Consider the following 17,170-nt stretch of genomic DNA (forward strand, 5'->3'; position numbering starts at 1 on the left):
CCCCCCCCTCCCTCCCCGTAACCTCCAAAAGGGGAATTTTCCAGCTGGTAATTTCTGCTGCGTCAACACCCAGCTCAAGGGAGAGGAGAAGAGACAAGGGGGCATTTTAACAGCAGCTCCACTTGCGGATAGCCAGCCTCAATCCCGGCTCCAGCATTAAAACCCTTTCCGCCCCCTAAAAACCAGCATCCGTGCAAGTTGGACCAAGAGTTTGTCAGGAGTGTGGTTCAAAACTGCTTGGAAAAAGGGATGAGGTAATAATACTGGTGAAGCATGTTGTATTTCTCTCTTTCTGCCTGTCTCTCTTTCTCTTTCTCCCTCTCCTCTCCTCTCCTTTTTTTTTTTTTTTTTTTTTTTTTTTTTTTTTTTTTTTAAGCCAGGCCTGTTTTGGGTTATTGTCTCCCCCTAAAGCCAGACATAGATCGCCTGGCCTTGCCTCCATTTTAATTGCAGGCTGAAATGGGGGAAGTGACCCTCTTTAAAAAAAAGAAATATAAAAAAACCCAACAAGCAAACAAACAAAAAAAAACCTTGAAAAAATAATGCTGTTCCTTTGGGGGGGGCATAGGTGGTTTTTGATAAGGCTGTAACAAGTGCAAAAGTGGCTGGAAATGTTCTCTGTCATGCTGGGAAACTAGTGAGGTGTCCTCCCCCCTCCCCAGAAAAAAGTGCTGGTAGAATTTGGTGGAGGGGAGGAGAGGTGCTGGGAAAAGCAGGGGTTGTGCTGTTGGATTGCCTTTGTGTCTCTGTAAATAGACATGTCAGTTCCCAAAGTAATACAAGTAGTGTCTGATAACTCAATCCCAGATGACAAATAGAGAATGGAGCAGATTTTCAGGACTGTAATAGTGGGAGGATTTCTCTTTTGAAACGGAGAGGAAAAAAATGTTGGTACCTCCTGAGGAGGTTCTTCCCCGGCGCGTTATTGTGAACTGGAGCATTCGGATGGAATCCGGAGACGTAAACCCATATTTATTTATTTTTACACCTGACCGGGGAAAGATAAACAAAGGAGAGTTTAACAGCTCTTTAATGAATTCCTCATGCTTTTTATTTTGCAATCCCAATGATTCATTTGGCAAGCCTTACAGGACGGGATTATTATCAGCATTGTTTAAAGCCGTGCTAATTAGGAGATGTGTTTAGCAAACAGTGGCATTGTAGACACCTGTACCAAAGTTCTTGCGTGCATTTTAATTGCATCACTGGTATAATTTTTAGCATTTAGTCTCTGTCATAGAGATGCAGGTCTCAGTTTGTGGACTCAATCAAGTATTTATTGAGTGTGGGTTCTCTGTGTGCACAGATCAGCCCTGCTACTAATGCATTTTTCTCAAAAAAGACAGGGAGTGTTTTTTCACTTTTCATTTTCCTGTGGGGATGATAAGAAAAGGCAGTGATACCCAAGAAGAGTAAGAAAAACATAATTTTGGAAGAAGAAGCTTTCTGTGACTGGATAGCTCTCTCACTTTAATCAATACCTCACTTTTATGCTTTTATAGCCTCTTTTAATTGGAATTGGAATTTGACTTTCCCCTTCTAAACTCTCTGTTTGTCAAGTTTTATATTTTGAAATCCTTAGTGATGGAAAAAAATGGGTGGAGTGTATTATTAGTCACAATATTTTCAACATGCGGTGAGGAATTACAGCTTTGAGGTGTTTTTTGGGAACCGACCGGGAATGGGCAGAGGAGCTGCCCCGTGGGCTGAAGGGAGAGCAACAGGACGGGATTCAGGGGCTCCCAAATGCACATTGCTGAAAAATATTCCGTGGTTTGGTGCATTCATGGGATAACTGTAGCCGAAATAGAAAACGAATCTTTCGGTTTTGATGCAGTGTGTCCAGGAGGGGGAAACTCACTCACAGCAAAACTTCTCTCGCGGTTGTTTTCATAGACTGTGTGTTTGCCTGGGTGGAATTGAGACAATTTCAGTCTGGTACCAAAAACGGGGCATTCTAGTAACTCTCACGTTAGGTGTGTATGCCTGTGCTTAAAATGCTGCTCCATTCTGGAGTGTGTAGGACTCAGCCTTTGAAAACATGACCTGTACTCAGGGTTCTTGGAGACTGGGGAAAATGGGCCACTTTCTCCCCGTGGTCTTTGTTTTCTGGGACAGTTGTACAACAGTGGATATGTTCTTCGCAAGAGGATTTTTTTTTTTTTTAATTTTAATATCTGGAAGTGCTTAGAGGAAAACCAGTTTAGCAGCTCCCCCTTCCCCAGCAGCCCTCTGTCAAAATGAAAAATACCTCATGTTTGGAAGATCTGTTAATTGCCTGCTTTTCCTCTGCTGATGTGTTGTGTTGCTGTGAGGTTGAACATATTCCTTTTGTCTTTGCTATCCACTCGGGTGGATTTTTTTTTTTTTTTTAAGATCCGTGTTTTTGAAGTTTCTAAGCAAAGTTTCCTGTCCTCCCAGCAGCAGTGCAGAGCAGGCTGACACCCAATCCAAACTGCCACTGCCTGCTTTCAGGGCAGAATTATTTCATAAACAGCTCAACCTTTCCCAGGACATTTTTCCCTTCGTGTTGCCGATTTTACTGGCTGCTCCAGAGCACTCTGTAACGCTTTCCAGACTCCCCCTAAATTGGTAAATAGCATTCACAGGGGTTTTCCATGCTCCTGTGTGCTTAGTTTAATGGGCAAACAGAAGGGCAGGGAGAGGGCTTAGTTTAAGTCTTTGAAGAGCTACCTGCAGTTGTAATGGTTATCCCACATGTCCGTTATAGTTCCCAGGAGGCAGCAATCTGTGTCCATTCCTGGCTGGGAGCATTACCCTGGAAAATTCTGACACTTTACACAGAGAGATTAATTCCGTTTTTTGATATTTCGCTCCTGGCTTGTGTTTGGCTCGAATATTTTGAAGTGTGGGGCTCACCTGTGTTTTGTGTGTGTGGTATTTGAAACTTGAAGTGTGTTAATAGTGAAAGCAAGCGTGCCGCAGGTTGTGCGCAGAGGGGTCACGTTAGGAGAGAGCACGAGGAGCGACCGCGGCTGCGAGGCAGAGGCAGGAATTTGGTCTGCGGGAAGTCCTGCAATCCTAATCCATCCCTAAAGCATCTCTGTGGGAGTTTTTATGATATTTGGGCAAGCACAATAACAGTCAGGGCTCCAGTGTTAAAATTTGTTGTTTCGAAACTTCACTTTATTCCCTTCCTGAGGACTTTTTGTATGTTTGTGTTTGCAGCCCCCTTAAATACATCCTTCAGTAGTTGGGTTTCTCAGTTTGCTCTGGATCTTCAGTCCTTTAGGCAGGATGAGAAATAAAAGCCTGTATTGCTTCGTGCAGGGCTTCTTTCCATGAGATGCAAGAGGGAAGAATCTCAACTTCCCTAAACAGTTCAGTGGTTTTCTGGTTTGTGCTCCCTTGGTGTATTTGGGTGCACAAGGATGCCCAGTTTAGAGGGAAAGCTGCTCTTTGGGACTCAGTGCCCATCCTCCAGCTGTTGATTGAACGTGCTGGTGTGTAACTTCTTGTTACCCATCTCCCATTCTGTGAAACAGGAGTTCACTCGGCTCTCCCAAACATTTTGTGTTACATTGATGAAAAATTGTGTTAGAAGTGCTTATTCTTCGTAAAGGCAAACCCGTGTGAAGTCCTGGCTGAATTCCCTCTGGGATGTGGTGGAGTCCAGAGGCTCGTGGGTGGGGTTTGCTGTCCCTTACCAAGTCAGCTGTGGTGCAGTTATTTTCTGAACAGTTGCTTTAACTTTCTTTCATAGCCATGTATTTAAGAAACATCAGGCTGCTGTTGAGATGTTGGTTTGGAATAGCTTCTAAGCGCTCCAGAGGCAGGGTGAGATCCTTGACAGCCATTCTAATGAGATGGAAATGTGTCCCACTTGGCAGTGTTCAGTTGTGCATAGGTAAGGATGTCCCTGGCGCAGGAGGGGAGAGGTGGCTTTGCTGAAATGTAACAGGTAGATGCTGAGTTAGAGCTGAAACTCACCTTTTTGCCTTGATTTTTGGGGATGTGGCTGGCTTTTATTCCAGACCAGACAGTGATGATCTTGTCCTGTTGCTTACTTGACTCATGTGTGCACTTGGGATGAAAAAGTCCCAGTGAATGTTGGAAGTTGCCCTGTGTTTGCTTTATAGTCACTCCGAGTTGGCATCTCCTGTAGTGGAAAGAGGCACCAAGGTGTCAAAAAAATTCTACAAACATATCTATGAGCTTTGTGTGTGGATTAAAATACACTTGTTAATGAAAATGTCAGTGTGTAGTACCAGGACCTTACCTGCCCAAGAACCTTACTTAGAAAAGGGTTTTATATATTAAGGAATATATTTATAACCTCTGTATACTGAAATACCTCGTTATCTTTCCTAATTGTTTCCTTGTCATATGTTGGCCAGACTGCTTATTCCATCCAAGGGAGTTTGCTTCCTGGTATTTCTCACCCCGTGGAGAAGAGCTCTGCAGAAAGCTGTTATTTCAGGGGTTTGGCTCGCTCTCTTTGAGGAAAGGGTTAAACGAAATTTGCACCTTTTGCATTGATACAGCATGAGAGGAAATACCTTCCTGACTAGTGCTCAGATCATGCCCTGAAACAGAAGAATCAATGGTCTGTATTGGATTTTAGGTGCTTAAAATACCCAAACCCAACTGGTTAAGTGCTGATAAACGAAGTAGTCAGTGCCCAGTTGCTCCTAACAGTCCTGCTACTATAAGGTCGGAGAATGAGGTGGTGGCTAAATATAAAATGAGCTTTTTGACTTCCTTCTTGTTACCACTGTGTCCTTCTTGGCTTCACTCCACTTCTTTTTTTTTTTTTTTTTTTTTTTTAATAGTAGTTGATCAAATCTGGATTATGAGATTTGTGCTAAAAAGTAAACCAGGATCCTTACCCAAGGCATGGAAGGCTTGTACCACGAATTACACGAGCAGAATTAGGTTGTTCTCAGAGCCCCTCATATGTTATCTTTAGTTTTGCACTGGTTGATTCTTTTACTCTTAGATTATTCATGACTCCTTGTGTGTCTTTTCTGTCTTTTAGGTGATCTTTCTCTTGGTTTATACCCCTGCTTTACTTCTTTTTAAAAATCACCTCATGATTCTTCCTCCTTTGGCTCCCTCCCTTTTTACGTATTGAGTTTGGGAACTTTGGCAAAGATCCCCTAATTAAAAAGCCAAAAACCAGTGAGAAAGTTTGGGGGAAACCATTCTTCAGGGCAATTCCCAGTGTGATAAGTTTACAGTTCTCTAATCCTCTTTTTTTTTAAGGTAGTTTCTATGTTGTTTTTTGACTAATAGATGCACAAGGGCAGAGTTTTTTTGCTTAGATTTCTTTTGTGACTTTTTAAAGTAAAAGCTTAAGATCTTGCAGGAGATCTTAGTGAGATCTAATGGCACTTGGACAAGTAAGTGTCATATGAGCCACAGGCATTTGAATTTTTTCAGGTTGTTTTTTAATCTTCACTGCTGGAGTAGCAGATCTATCTGTAGCTAAATTCTTCTATTTTTTTGATGTCACCAGACTTCTCAAACCTGGTACCCTGTACCAGTTCTGCCAAGTTCTTGCCGTGTTCTGCACGGTCCATGACATGAGTAGTGTTGGATCTGTTCTTCTCCTGGTGCAACCAGATGAGAGAGAGAACAGAGATCAAAAATAGGGGAATGATTCGAGCAACGGTTACTGCACCATGATGGAGAGAGGATGGAGAGACAGGCAGATGGAGAGAGTTGGAAGTTACAGGGAAATGAATAAGGGAAATGCAGAGGAAATCCAAGTGCAGTGGAAATATTACTGCAAGTGAGCAGTTGGAACTGGGTGCACACACCTGTGCCCTGTTGGAAAGGTGTATCCTGTCGTATTAGCAACTTGTTGCCCACTGGAATATTGTATTTCAGGCTGCATAGCTTTTACAAGCATGGAAAGTAAAGCTTCTGTTAGTTATTTTTGTGTTTGGGGTTTTTTTCCCAAGTTTTTTAATGTTTGCAAGAGGAGCAAAGTGCTTTCCTTGGTACCTTTATGGATGCTGCTTTGTAGTTGAAATCTGAGGGTCATGCTGGCTTTTGAAGGTTGTGATTCAGTCAAGATGGATGGGAATAAAACTCAAATATCTTCCTTTTGTACAACATGAACACATGATTTTTCTGTAACCTTAGGCAAATATTTTGGTTTGGAGGGGAATCACTGTAACCAAGAGGTGAGATTAATTCTGACCCCATTTAAAGTGTGTGGGTGGCAGAGGTCACAGAAACATTAACTGAAACTTACATGTCAACTGAAACAATGTTGTTAAATTTTTTTTAAATCCTTTTATAAAGTGCAGGTTTTTTACAGTGACTTTTTTCAAAGCACTCCTATCTGGAAGCATAGTCAGAAGTTGTTAATAGTCTTAATATTGGTATGTTAAACTCTTTCTTTACATTAACACAAGGGCCAAATATTTTTTCCTGCATTATTAATTATAGGAATATATTGGAATGCTTCTTGTTGAAATGGCAAACAGTGTTGTAAATGTGCAGTTATTTTAAATGTTGCTTGTAATTATGTGACACTGAAGGGCTTTATATTGAGTTAAAGTTTGGATTTTAATGTTTGCCTCCTATTCTTTCCTTTTCCAAACACAGGACATCTGATGAACCTTTTGGAGCTTCTTACCAGAGACCATTCTCCTCTCTTCATTGAAACATGCACTGTCCAGCTGTGAAACATTGCAAGGTTTATTTTTGCTGACAGGAAAAACTTTCAAGTATCGGTAAGTTCTCATCATTTAGAGATGTTTTTGTCTAGTGGTATGGGAAAGAGAAGGAGGACCTGGAGATAACATTGTCATGAGGGCTGACAGTTCTTCATAAAACTTGACTTAACATTGGTAACAAGGGCTCATTTAGAAATCTTAGTTAACTGCAAAGTTGGAGAAATACCTCTGGCTGTTGTGCTCCTTCCTTGTGGCAGAGGTGTCTCCATCCATCACGGTCACTCGGTTCTCATCTGTTTGATCAGAAGAGGAGAACAGGTGCAGAGCTCAAAGCAAGAGGAAAAGGTGCCAGGCTCAGCTTTGCCCTTTTTACCAGTCTGTTCTGGCTCTTTTTGTGCTCTGGGACAGGTGTAAGTGGGAGTTTTAGCAGTAACAGCCACAAGTCTAAGTGGAAACACATACACTTTGTTACACTTTGCTACCAAAGTAATTTCCCGTGTGTCTGGGCTGGTCTGGCTCCCTCTCTTCACCACTTTGTTTTTTCTTAACTGTCCGAGTAACAGGACTAAAAAGAGCTCAGCAAAACAATTGCTATGGAGAAGCAATCAGAATTAGAGAAAGGCAAGACTTGGCAGTCCAGAATAGAAACTGAGAACAAAGTCACTGGTGTTTGCTTCAATTGGGTCATATTTGTTTTCAAGATTTTCAGTTCTGCTGTTTGCCATAAGAATGCTTGGATTTTCCTTATTACTTCCTTTGTTTATTAGATATTTTATTTCACCTTCTATAATGGCATTAATTTGTGTTGGAGAGGGTTTCTTAATTTTTATCTTCTGACGTTTCCTTTCACAATCTGTTACTACAGAAGGTCAGTCTTGAAATCACCAGTATTGATTTATAGCTTATTTTCATCAAGAGAGCTAATCTGTGTATTGAAGATGTTTGAAATGCAGAGATCAAAAAAGACTTTTTCATGGCTAACAATATAAAGCTTTGAATAAAATGGACTCAGAAGTGTGAGTTGTAAGTTAAATGTTTGCCAGTGTGGTGTATATGTTATTCTGAAGAAAATAAACTCTGTTTTATATTAGAAAATAGGTGCTCAAGATGACAGTTTTAATGGATGTGTCCTCACAGACAAAAGCCTTGGTGTAGGTGAACTATTCCTACTCCTTGTACCTTGTAACCATCAACACTCAGGTTTTCTCTGAGAAGCCTATCTGTAAATGTGTCTTACTATACCTAAATAGCTGTATTTTACACAAAACTTTAAAAATCTTGGGATTGTTTGGTCTCTTAACCCAGAATGGTGTCAGCCACTAGAAACTGGCAACTAAACATTTCAAGAGGAAATTCTCCTGAGTGTTCCACTGCAGATTTCTTTCAGGAGCTGTACTGGTAGCTTTTAAACCTCAGTATTTTATAGGTCAGATAAGGTGAGTCTCTTTAAAGAGAGTCATTAAAGTGAGAATGTTTTGAAAAGCTCCCAAACAGGAAACCCTGTTGTTCAAGGGTCTGATTGAAGTTTTAGTAGCTAAAATTAGAGTTTTTGTTCCCGTACCTTTAAGAAGTAACTCTTGTTTACATTATTGCAAAGTGGTAGCCAGGCTTTAATTACTTTCAATGTATTGATGTGCTTGGAGTTGACTTTTTTGGAATTCATTAACTCCTAAGTAAGGCTATCATAATTGTGAGTTTGGAGGGAAAGGACTTCAAAACATCTCACTGTTGTTCAGTCGTCTTGTAGTTTATTGCTAATAGTTTCTTCTGGTTTTGTTTTTGTCATAGTTCTGTCTTTCTCCTACAAGAGTTCACACCAGTGCTGTCAGAAGGTCACGGAACAGGGCACTACCTGTGCTGCTCTGGGGCTGTTGATGTCCTCAGCTGTTGTAGGAGAAACACTAGACCTGGAACCCAGTTTGTTACTGGTAAGAAGTAATTGTCTTGGATTTTATTTGTTTATTTATTCAATATTACAGTTTACATGTCTAACAAAATCAGCAAAAATCACTTGTTACTTTTAAGAACAATATAGCAAAATATGCATATTTTCTTTTTTCCCCCCTATTATTTTTAACTTTACAGTTTCTAAATTTCTAATTCTAATTACCTTCCTCCCAAAATACAGAGGACAGCAATTTTCACTTACTTCTTATTTTCAGTCCTGCTTTTCTCTTGAAATTCTTCATGTGCTGTCAGAGCTAATGAAGGTTAATAAATGGATTTTTCTATGAAATCCTGTGTTTTGATTGCACTTTTATGTTGTCCAGCTCCTTCACATTGGTTGACCCATAACTTCAGGGAGATGGTTTGACAAGTCAAAGGCCACAGCCATGTCTCTGGTTTAAAGTTCTGGAGTAGAGAGTGAAATGTGTAATGATGACTCCCTGCTATTTTAAGTTTTGCTGTTGAAGTTAGATTTTGCTTGTGATTCATGTCTGGACCATGGAAACAAAGCTTTAGTGGTATGATGAAATGCTGGAAGTGTGTAGTGTTCAACCCTGCTGTTTGAACTTTGCTCATGGACTTTCTGGATTGTATCTGCTACAGAGATTCTAAACAAAGATTGTTTTAATGCTGTCAATGATGAGGCACTGTTGGCTTGAAGTTGGAGAAGTTTTAGTGAATCCTGATCAGATTGATGGTAACAAATTTATGTAGGGACTTTGAGGTTCTTTTTGCCCTGCAATCAATGACAATTCAGTGGGCCTATCAAATTTGGTAATAAAAACTGAATTAGTATTTTTCTTTAAGTTTACTGAAAATCATTTGCCTCCCGAATCCTTGCCCCTTCTGTACTTCTGTAGTACTTCTCAAACTGAATGATGAAACTTATTTTCTTCCTGTGACTCCCAGCTCATGAGGCTGAACATGCACTGTTGGGCTGCAATTAAATGTTCCCATCCCCAGTCATCAGGGAGAAGTGGTACATGTTGTTTGCAGGAAACCCTGAGCTCTGAGTAGCCCCTCTGGCTCAAGGGTCTGGTTTGGTCTGTTTACAAACATCTGCCTCTTTCTCCTCGAGTTCAGAGTTGTGGTTGAAATGACCAACTTGAAACAACGGATGATTGGTTTCGGGAATCAGAATAGGGTCAAGGAGTTTCTTTTTTTGGCAACTGTTAATTTTTGTAAGCTGTTACTTATATCTATTTTGGACAAAGCTGAGCATATGAATATAATTTGGTGTTCTCTAGTATCAAGAAATTAAAACTCTTTCAGAGTTGTGTGCTGCTGTTCCTCAAAGACACTTGTGAGAAAACACTGCCCTTGTGAAGATTTGTGCTTGTAAAGCTCCTGAGCAGTGTCTTTGCAGGGAGTTACCATCCATGAATATCCTGAGTCTTCTTTTTCTCTCCTTTACTGTCCTTTTCAGTTCCTAAGGGGTTTTGTTCTCCCTTCTTTTCAGCACAGGGCAGGTGGAGAGTAGGAATCCTGTGCATTTCTGTTATCTTTAATTGAATAAAAGTGAAACTTGCATACACACTGTGTCTTGTTGTGCAAGGAAGCATTTCAAGCCCAATCTCACCTTACAGAGCTCCTTTGCACAGGAATTCAAAAAATGTTGGAATGTCTTGGGAGTGGAAACATGGACAAGACTCAGGGGAAGCAGAGAAGTGGGGTGTGTTTGTTGGGTTTTTGTGTAATAAAGCATTGGAGTGAATTGGAGTTCTTCCTTAATCTGTTTTTACTTTTCTCTGAAGGGAGAGGGGGGAGGAAACAACACATTTTTGGTTAAATTCCAGTTGGCATGTTTTCTCTAGGGAGCAGAGTGGTGGAAGAGTGCACTAGTGAGCATTTTGGTGCTCTTTAACTTGGGTCCTTGGTATTAAGTGTAGAAATGCGCTGAGAAAATTGAAACAAAGTGCCATGTAGTTTAAATCTTCAGTTGCCTTTCATTCTGAGAGAAGAAAAAGTAAACAACCCACCAAATAAATCCTAACAACAACAAATCCCCCCCCAAAAACCTCCAGGCCATTTTTTCCCCTGTTTTCTTTCTGAGGGAAGGAAGTTTATTTTTGTCCCCACTGTTTCCCAGGGGACTGCCCTGTAGAGGATTTTGTGTGCAATTCATTTCTTATCTGTGACTTTTTGTCAAAATTTAAGCAATGCACTGAGATTTAGGTGCAACAAATTTGTGCCCCCTAATTTTAGTGATGTTAAGATTGTGGTTAGGAGACTCATTCCTGGGGTGTGCACTGAGAAGTTTGCCAGTAAATAAATATTTGTGTAACTCTTCTTGAAACCTTTCCAGTGGGAAGTGAAGTGTGATTTAGATGCTTACTGTGCCTTCAGGTGCTATTTTCATGTTTAAATAACTGTACTGACAGCGCTAAATAAGCCACTTCCATAGGTTCACTCTAGCTGGGGTTAAAGATTGTATAAATTATTAATGCTTACTTCAAGACCAGGGTTTTTTTGATATGAAAAATAAAAGCAGGCCCGTAGCTTGACAGAAGCTTGCATGAAAGTGACTCTTAAATCTGCTTGCTTTGTGTTCTTTTTGCTGTTATGTGCAATAGTTTGGTTTGGGACATTTTTTTTTTTAGTTATTTTTGGAAAAGTAATAGACTTGAATTACTGTACTGCTACAATTTTATTTTGTGGAAAATCTTCAGATGAACTTTCATGGTTCGTTGGCTTCCTGGAAAGCTGTGTTGTGGCCATGTGGCCTAAAGAATTCTAGTAGATGCTCAACTTTGAAAACCTTCATGTACTAAAGAGACCTGAGATAAACCAAAAAATACATCATTAATCTTTGAGGTTTGTTTCTAAGAAATCTCCACAGTTTATTCCATCTTCACTGAGCTTCTACAGAAGTTTGAAGGGTACAGCTTTTCAGAAGAAATGTTTCCACAACACTTTTTAAGTGGAAATAAGTATCCTTAACCAGGGGAAGGTAAAAAAAAGAAAAACAAACCATCAACAAGCCACAAAACAGCATGTAAAATTGGAACACAAGAGCACAGGGTTTTAAAGCTTCCTGAATTTTTAACTACTAGCAAATTGCCTTAAATTTAACTTGGATTAATTCCCTAGTGATCCTTGACATTAAACGGATGTTCTGGTTTGACATGGGTAGACAGAAAACTAATTAATTCCTCTGAATTTGAGGCGTATTTAATTTTCTCCCCCAAAGACCTCTCGTTTAAAAGGTACAATGCTGTGACAGATGTTGGATGTGTGTGAGGGAGCAGACCTTGTGACAGGGGAAGATCAAGACATCTACAGTAATAATTCCTGGTTTGGAAACTGTTACATTTTATTGATTCCACTGAACACAGGAGTATCCACTTCACTGCTCACTTGAAAGTGCTATAATGTGCCCACCTCAGTGGCCAGTAAGGAGTCTTGCATAGATTTTTGTGTCTTTGTGTTTAGTAAAAATTCCCTGATATCTTTTCTCTGACCTTATCTTCTATTTCCTGAAGAGATGAGCAAGTGCTCCATCCATCCATCCATCCATCCATCCATCCATCCATCCATCCGTATTAGTCAATGCCTGACCCTCAAACTGCTCCAGTCTAAACCAAAAGTAGCAAGAGACATATTTTAAATTCTGTATTTCTGCCACAGGCAGTTTAAAAAAGGACAAGATGTATCTGAAATGGACTTTTATCAGTGGGGGGGAACCCGACCTGCTGAACTAAACTGAATAAATGTATGAGAGAGCGGAGAAATAGTCTTGAGGAATTGATGTAATTTCCAGTTGAAGAACATTTCCAGTTGAGGAAGGAAAAATGTTGTGCCATAAATTCACAAGGGCAAGTAGAGACATTTACAAATACTGTGATGCTAATCTGTACAAAATTGAGGAAGAGAAAATTATCCTTGCAGGAGATTTCCTGCCCCTCCTCCCCACAGTTCCAGGGAGTTGGTGTCTTGGAATATGGATTTTAATATCCATGAAGGAACAGTAAAAGGAAATGCCATATCTAAAACATTCTGATCCTTTCCTCATTGTGGGCTCTGAGGTTTTCTTACATCTTCCCCTGAATTGTTTGGATATGGCAGCTGTTGGAGACACGAGTGGTGATGGACAACTCACTTTATCCTATGTGGCAATTCATATTTCCTAAGGGGACTAAGCTGACTCTTCAGCTCCTAAAAGTAGATGCAGTAGTGGTTTCTGGAATAAAGACAAAACTGAACTGTCACTCTGCCTTAAGAGGTGGTTCTTTCCAACATGGAGATGTTGGGAAGTGCTGGCAGTTGCCTCCAGAGCCTGGATTAGAGAGATGCTGTGCTGGCTGGGGCCATCACAACCTTTTCAGGCCAAACACCTGAAAATTTATTTATTTATTTTCCCATACTCCCTAACCTTGATTCTTGGTTTGATTTTCATTGATATGTTTTATTTGAGACAGAGATGCTGTCTGGGTGGGAATTTGGTTTGAGGTCTCTGGGCAGATTTCTGTGGTAAATAGGAGTGTGCAGCTGCACTGGTATTGACCTCTTCTAGTTCAATTAAAAAAAAAAAGATTGGCTTCTCTGTGCATTCTGTGCTTAATTCTGCAGAAAAGCTGCACAGCTTTGAAGTGGATGAACACAGTTCAGCCTGTTTGTGTTGCAGGGAGATGGTCCTTCCTCTCTCGAGGGAAGCAAACATTTCTCAATGATCAGGGACCAGCTGGCCTTGCAAATTAGGATTTCCGGGGCTGCAGAGAGGCAGCTCCATCCTTGCAGAACTGGAGGAGCTTGAAGCAGTCTTGCATAACTTGAACTTTTGAATCATCAGGTGGCTCTCTAGGAGAAGGTCCCACCTCACGGATGTTCTGTGGGCTGGGAGGTGCTTTTCTAGCCATGAGTGTTCACTAAACTGCAGCTATTTTGCTCCTGCTGATGATAATAATAGCACAGAGTAGGGGAAGGGGGCAGGGTGCTTGTGGATCTGTGTTCCACAGCCCAGGAAACAGACTTGCTTGTGCCAAGTAAACTTCCTTAATCATGGCTGTGCTGCCCACTGCTGTGAGCCAGTTTGAGCAGATGGGACTGAATTTGTGTGTGAACTCCGTGGATGTTAGAAAGGTGCTCCAGGCTGGAAACAGCCTCCTTAATGCCAGTGCTAACATTGAACCATGTGTGCTTCAAGGCTGTAAGACCTCAGAGATTTTGTTTTTATAAGTAACAACCAGTAGCCTAAATCCAGGCTTCTAATGTGTGTGTCTGCACATAATAACATTTGGAACTGGGTCCAATTTTACAGTTGTGTGTTGACATGTGGACCCTCATATCAATTCTACAGTTGGGACTTTTTATATTGGAACAAATTTTAAGCTTTTCAGTGAAAGGAGTAAGATATTCTTCACCTTGGTGCTCTTAATTAGTTGGACCATTAAACCACTGTTACATGGTAAATAAATCTTGATAGTAAGTTCCAAAAAAAAGTGGTATAACCTAGAGAAAATGGCAGAATTGAATGCAGAAGGATTTGTAAAGCTGTGGCATCAAAGGCAAATATGGAATTGCAAAGATAGTAACTGGAAAAAATTCAATCTGAAAATCCTGGCACTGCTGATTACTGTCAACATTTAGGATCTTGTTTTCTGTTTTGGAATTTAAGAGGAGGATAATCTGGAGCATAACTTACAGGATAACTTGCTGCTGGCACTAAATGGCCTTTTATTTTGGATAATACTGCCAAATTTTATGAAAAGTGATCAAAAGCCCTGTGAATTTTTCTCAGCTTTATGTTGGTCGTAAGGATCCTTTTTTTAGGTGATCATGAGAATTTCTCTACTCAGTATCTGAGGGTTGCTGTGGGGTAAACTTGGAGATGTAAACCCAAGGAAATAACATGTTTATTGCAAAGTATTGCTTGTAAGTAGTAACCTTCAAATAACATTAATTTCATAGTTGTGCTCTATTGCCAGTTTACTTTGGGTGGGGACTTAAAACTTTGTGATCTGTGGTCTTGGATTTGCTTGTTGCTCTTCTGACTTTTAAACCATGTTTATAGCCCCTCCATGGCAGTATAAGAAGGGAAATTCCGGGTTCAATCAGCTCTTGCTCTTTGAGGATTTCTGCTCTTCTGTGTGCTACACACGATGCTTGTTCCCTCGAGGAAAACGTGTTACAGTGTGCCCCTCAGTAGTCTGTGGGCATCTGAACATGATTTCAAGTGTAGCATCTCTTTCAAAACCAAACTCCAACAAATTCACTGTAAAAACTGACAGCTGTTGTTCTCCGGTTACTTCAGATGGGTTTTCTTACACGTCTGTAGTAACTTCAAGAAACGTTTCTCTGGGATGTTATGAGCCACTGGAGGATTGGCTTCAAATCTAGTCCTTTTTAACATAAATTATTTGAAGTCTGGGCAAAGTAAGGTGCATTTTGTAACGAATGTGGAGGATTGTAGGCAGTAGCTGTATTTGTGGCACTCTTCCCAGATGAACCTGTTGCTTCTTTTGGTACAACCTGGGGTTTGTCTCAGTCTTGTCCTGGATTTTGTAATCCTGTCATTTCCTTCCCCCCGCAGGACTTGTGGAAGAGGAAACATAAAGATCTCCAAATGAATAACCGAAAGGAAGATATGGAGATTGCTTCCCACTACCGTCACCTGCTGCGGGAGCTGAACGAGCAGAGGCAGCACGGGATCCTCTGCGACGTCTGCATCATCGTGGAGGGCAAGATCTTCAAGGCTCACAAAAACGTTCTCCTGGGGAGTAGCCGCTACTTCAAAACCCTCTACTGCCAGGTGCAGAAAACCTCTGACCAGGCCACAGTCACCCACCTGGACATCGTCACTGCCCAGGGCTTTAAGGCAATCATTGACTTCATGTATTCCGCACACCTGGCGCTGACCAGCAGGAACGTCATCGAGGTGATGTCGGCTGCCAGCTACCTGCAGATGACAGACATCGTGCAGGCCTGTCACAACTTCATCAAAGCAGCTCTGGACATAAGCATCAAGTCTGATGCCTCGGAGGACCTGGTCGATTATGAGCTGGGAGCCCCTTCCAGCAGCAGCACGGACGCTCTGATTTCGGCAGTCGTGGCTGGCAGGAGTATATCCCCCTGGTTAGCTCGGAGAACAAGCCCAGCAAACTCCTCTGGGGACTCAGCCATTGCCAGCTGCCACGAGGGAGGGAGTAGTTATGGGAAAGAGGATCAAGAACCAAAACCAGACAGCCACGAAGACATTTCATCCCAGTCTCTCTGGACTAGTGACATGGGCTATGGGTCTTTGCGTATCAAAGAGGAGCAGGTCTCACCATCCCATTACGGAGGGGGTGAGCTGCATCCTGCCAAGGATAGTGCAATACAGAGTGGGTTCTCAGAGCAAGGAGTGGGAGATGGCTGGCAGCCCACCGGCCGCAGGAAGAACAGGAAAAACAAAGAAACTGTGAGACATATTACGCAGCAAGTGGAGGATGACAGCAGGGCAAATTCTCCTGTGCTGTCCCTTTTACCTGCCTCAGGATGGCCGTACAGCAGTCGAGACCCAAGTAAGTCATTCTTCCAGTTTTTGGGGATGAAACTGAAAACGTTAATTAGATCTATTTATGGGATGATCTTATCAGCCTCTGAAATAGGAGCTTGCCAGAAACAGAAAAATGTAGAAACTTGTGTTGCCAGCAATTCAGAAGCACCAAGCACTGTGTGGTTCAGTCAGGAGCCTCGATGGAGGCTGGTTCTCCTGTGAAAGTGGTAGTTTTGTTTTGGCCTTGAACAGCCTAAATCACCCCAAAACCACCACTCTAATTGTTGGAATTAATGAGAGAAAAGGTTAAAGGAATTTATTTGAGCAGGTGTGTGCATTGATGTCAAGGTTGAAGAATTTTCCTTGCGCCGTATATTGATGATGTAATTACACCACACACACAGGTGTAATTTAGTCTTACCGATACCATCTTCAGAATTTCCTGATATTCAGGTGTCACTTTCTCTTGGGTAAGAAAACCACCACAGCTTGTCGCTGCTTATGGCAGGATAAGTGTTTAGTAACTCTCGAGAACAACATGTTTTTCTGAGGCACTACTATGGCTTCAAGTGTATTTTGATGTGTGACTACTTGTGGTCTGAGACAAGTGGCTGCGTTTAAAGTGTGTAGCCAGCGAGAAAATTGTTTTCTTGACTTCCCATGAATCTTCAGTAGTTATTTTTTTGTCTCAAGATAACTGTCCCATTTGATTCATTAATCAGTGGCAATAAATAGATTCAGGAATGCTTCTGAACTAGGAGTTTTGGATTTTTTTTCTAAGGACTTTAAGGAAGTGTGTTAGTAAACTGTCTCAGGCTGACTTCAAGAACTTAGTCTGTGCTGTGAGTTAGCCTGTGTTTCATTGCATACCAGAATCCAAGTCATCCAGGAGAAGGGTGTGTGAGATTATAGACTTTTAAGTTGCCAAATTTGGATGAAAAAAACAATACAAAGAGTACTGAAAGTCTTAAAAGTCTTTATGGGCTGAAAAAGGAGGCTGAAGTTGCTCACATACTGGAGCTTAAATGTGGTTTTCATTGAACAGTAACTCTGCAAATGTCTTGAGATTTATTATGCTTTATGGTTATCTGCTGCAGCA

At 41.2% G+C, this 17,170-nt stretch overlaps 1 protein-coding gene across 2 annotated transcripts in view; it reads left to right on the forward strand.

Moving 5' to 3' along the window:
- Window positions 1–21: 21 nt before the first annotated feature.
- Window positions 22–17,170, forward strand: part of ZBTB46 (zinc finger and BTB domain containing 46) — a 52,814-nt gene continuing 35,665 nt past the window's right edge. Inside the window, exons 1-4 of one of the 2 annotated variants that reach the window (XM_042047623.1) lie at window positions 23–254; window positions 6,580–6,707; window positions 8,439–8,578; window positions 15,127–16,096. In XM_042047623.1, the coding sequence (XP_041903557.1) occupies window positions 8,525–8,578; window positions 15,127–16,096 (1,024 nt within the window). In that variant the 5' untranslated portion in view covers window positions 23–254; window positions 6,580–6,707; window positions 8,439–8,524. Of the gene's footprint in view, window positions 255–6,579; window positions 6,708–8,438; window positions 8,579–15,126; window positions 16,097–17,170 lie in introns of both variants that reach the window. The other variant, XM_042047631.1, reaches the window with a different exon arrangement.

The sequence above is a fragment of the Corvus kubaryi genome, unplaced genomic scaffold (assembly GCF_017639235.1).
Source record: "Corvus kubaryi isolate FWS band 111438036 unplaced genomic scaffold, C.kubaryi_AGA036_p1.0 134, whole genome shotgun sequence".
In the NCBI taxonomy this organism is placed as follows: domain Eukaryota; kingdom Metazoa; phylum Chordata; class Aves; order Passeriformes; family Corvidae; genus Corvus; species Corvus kubaryi.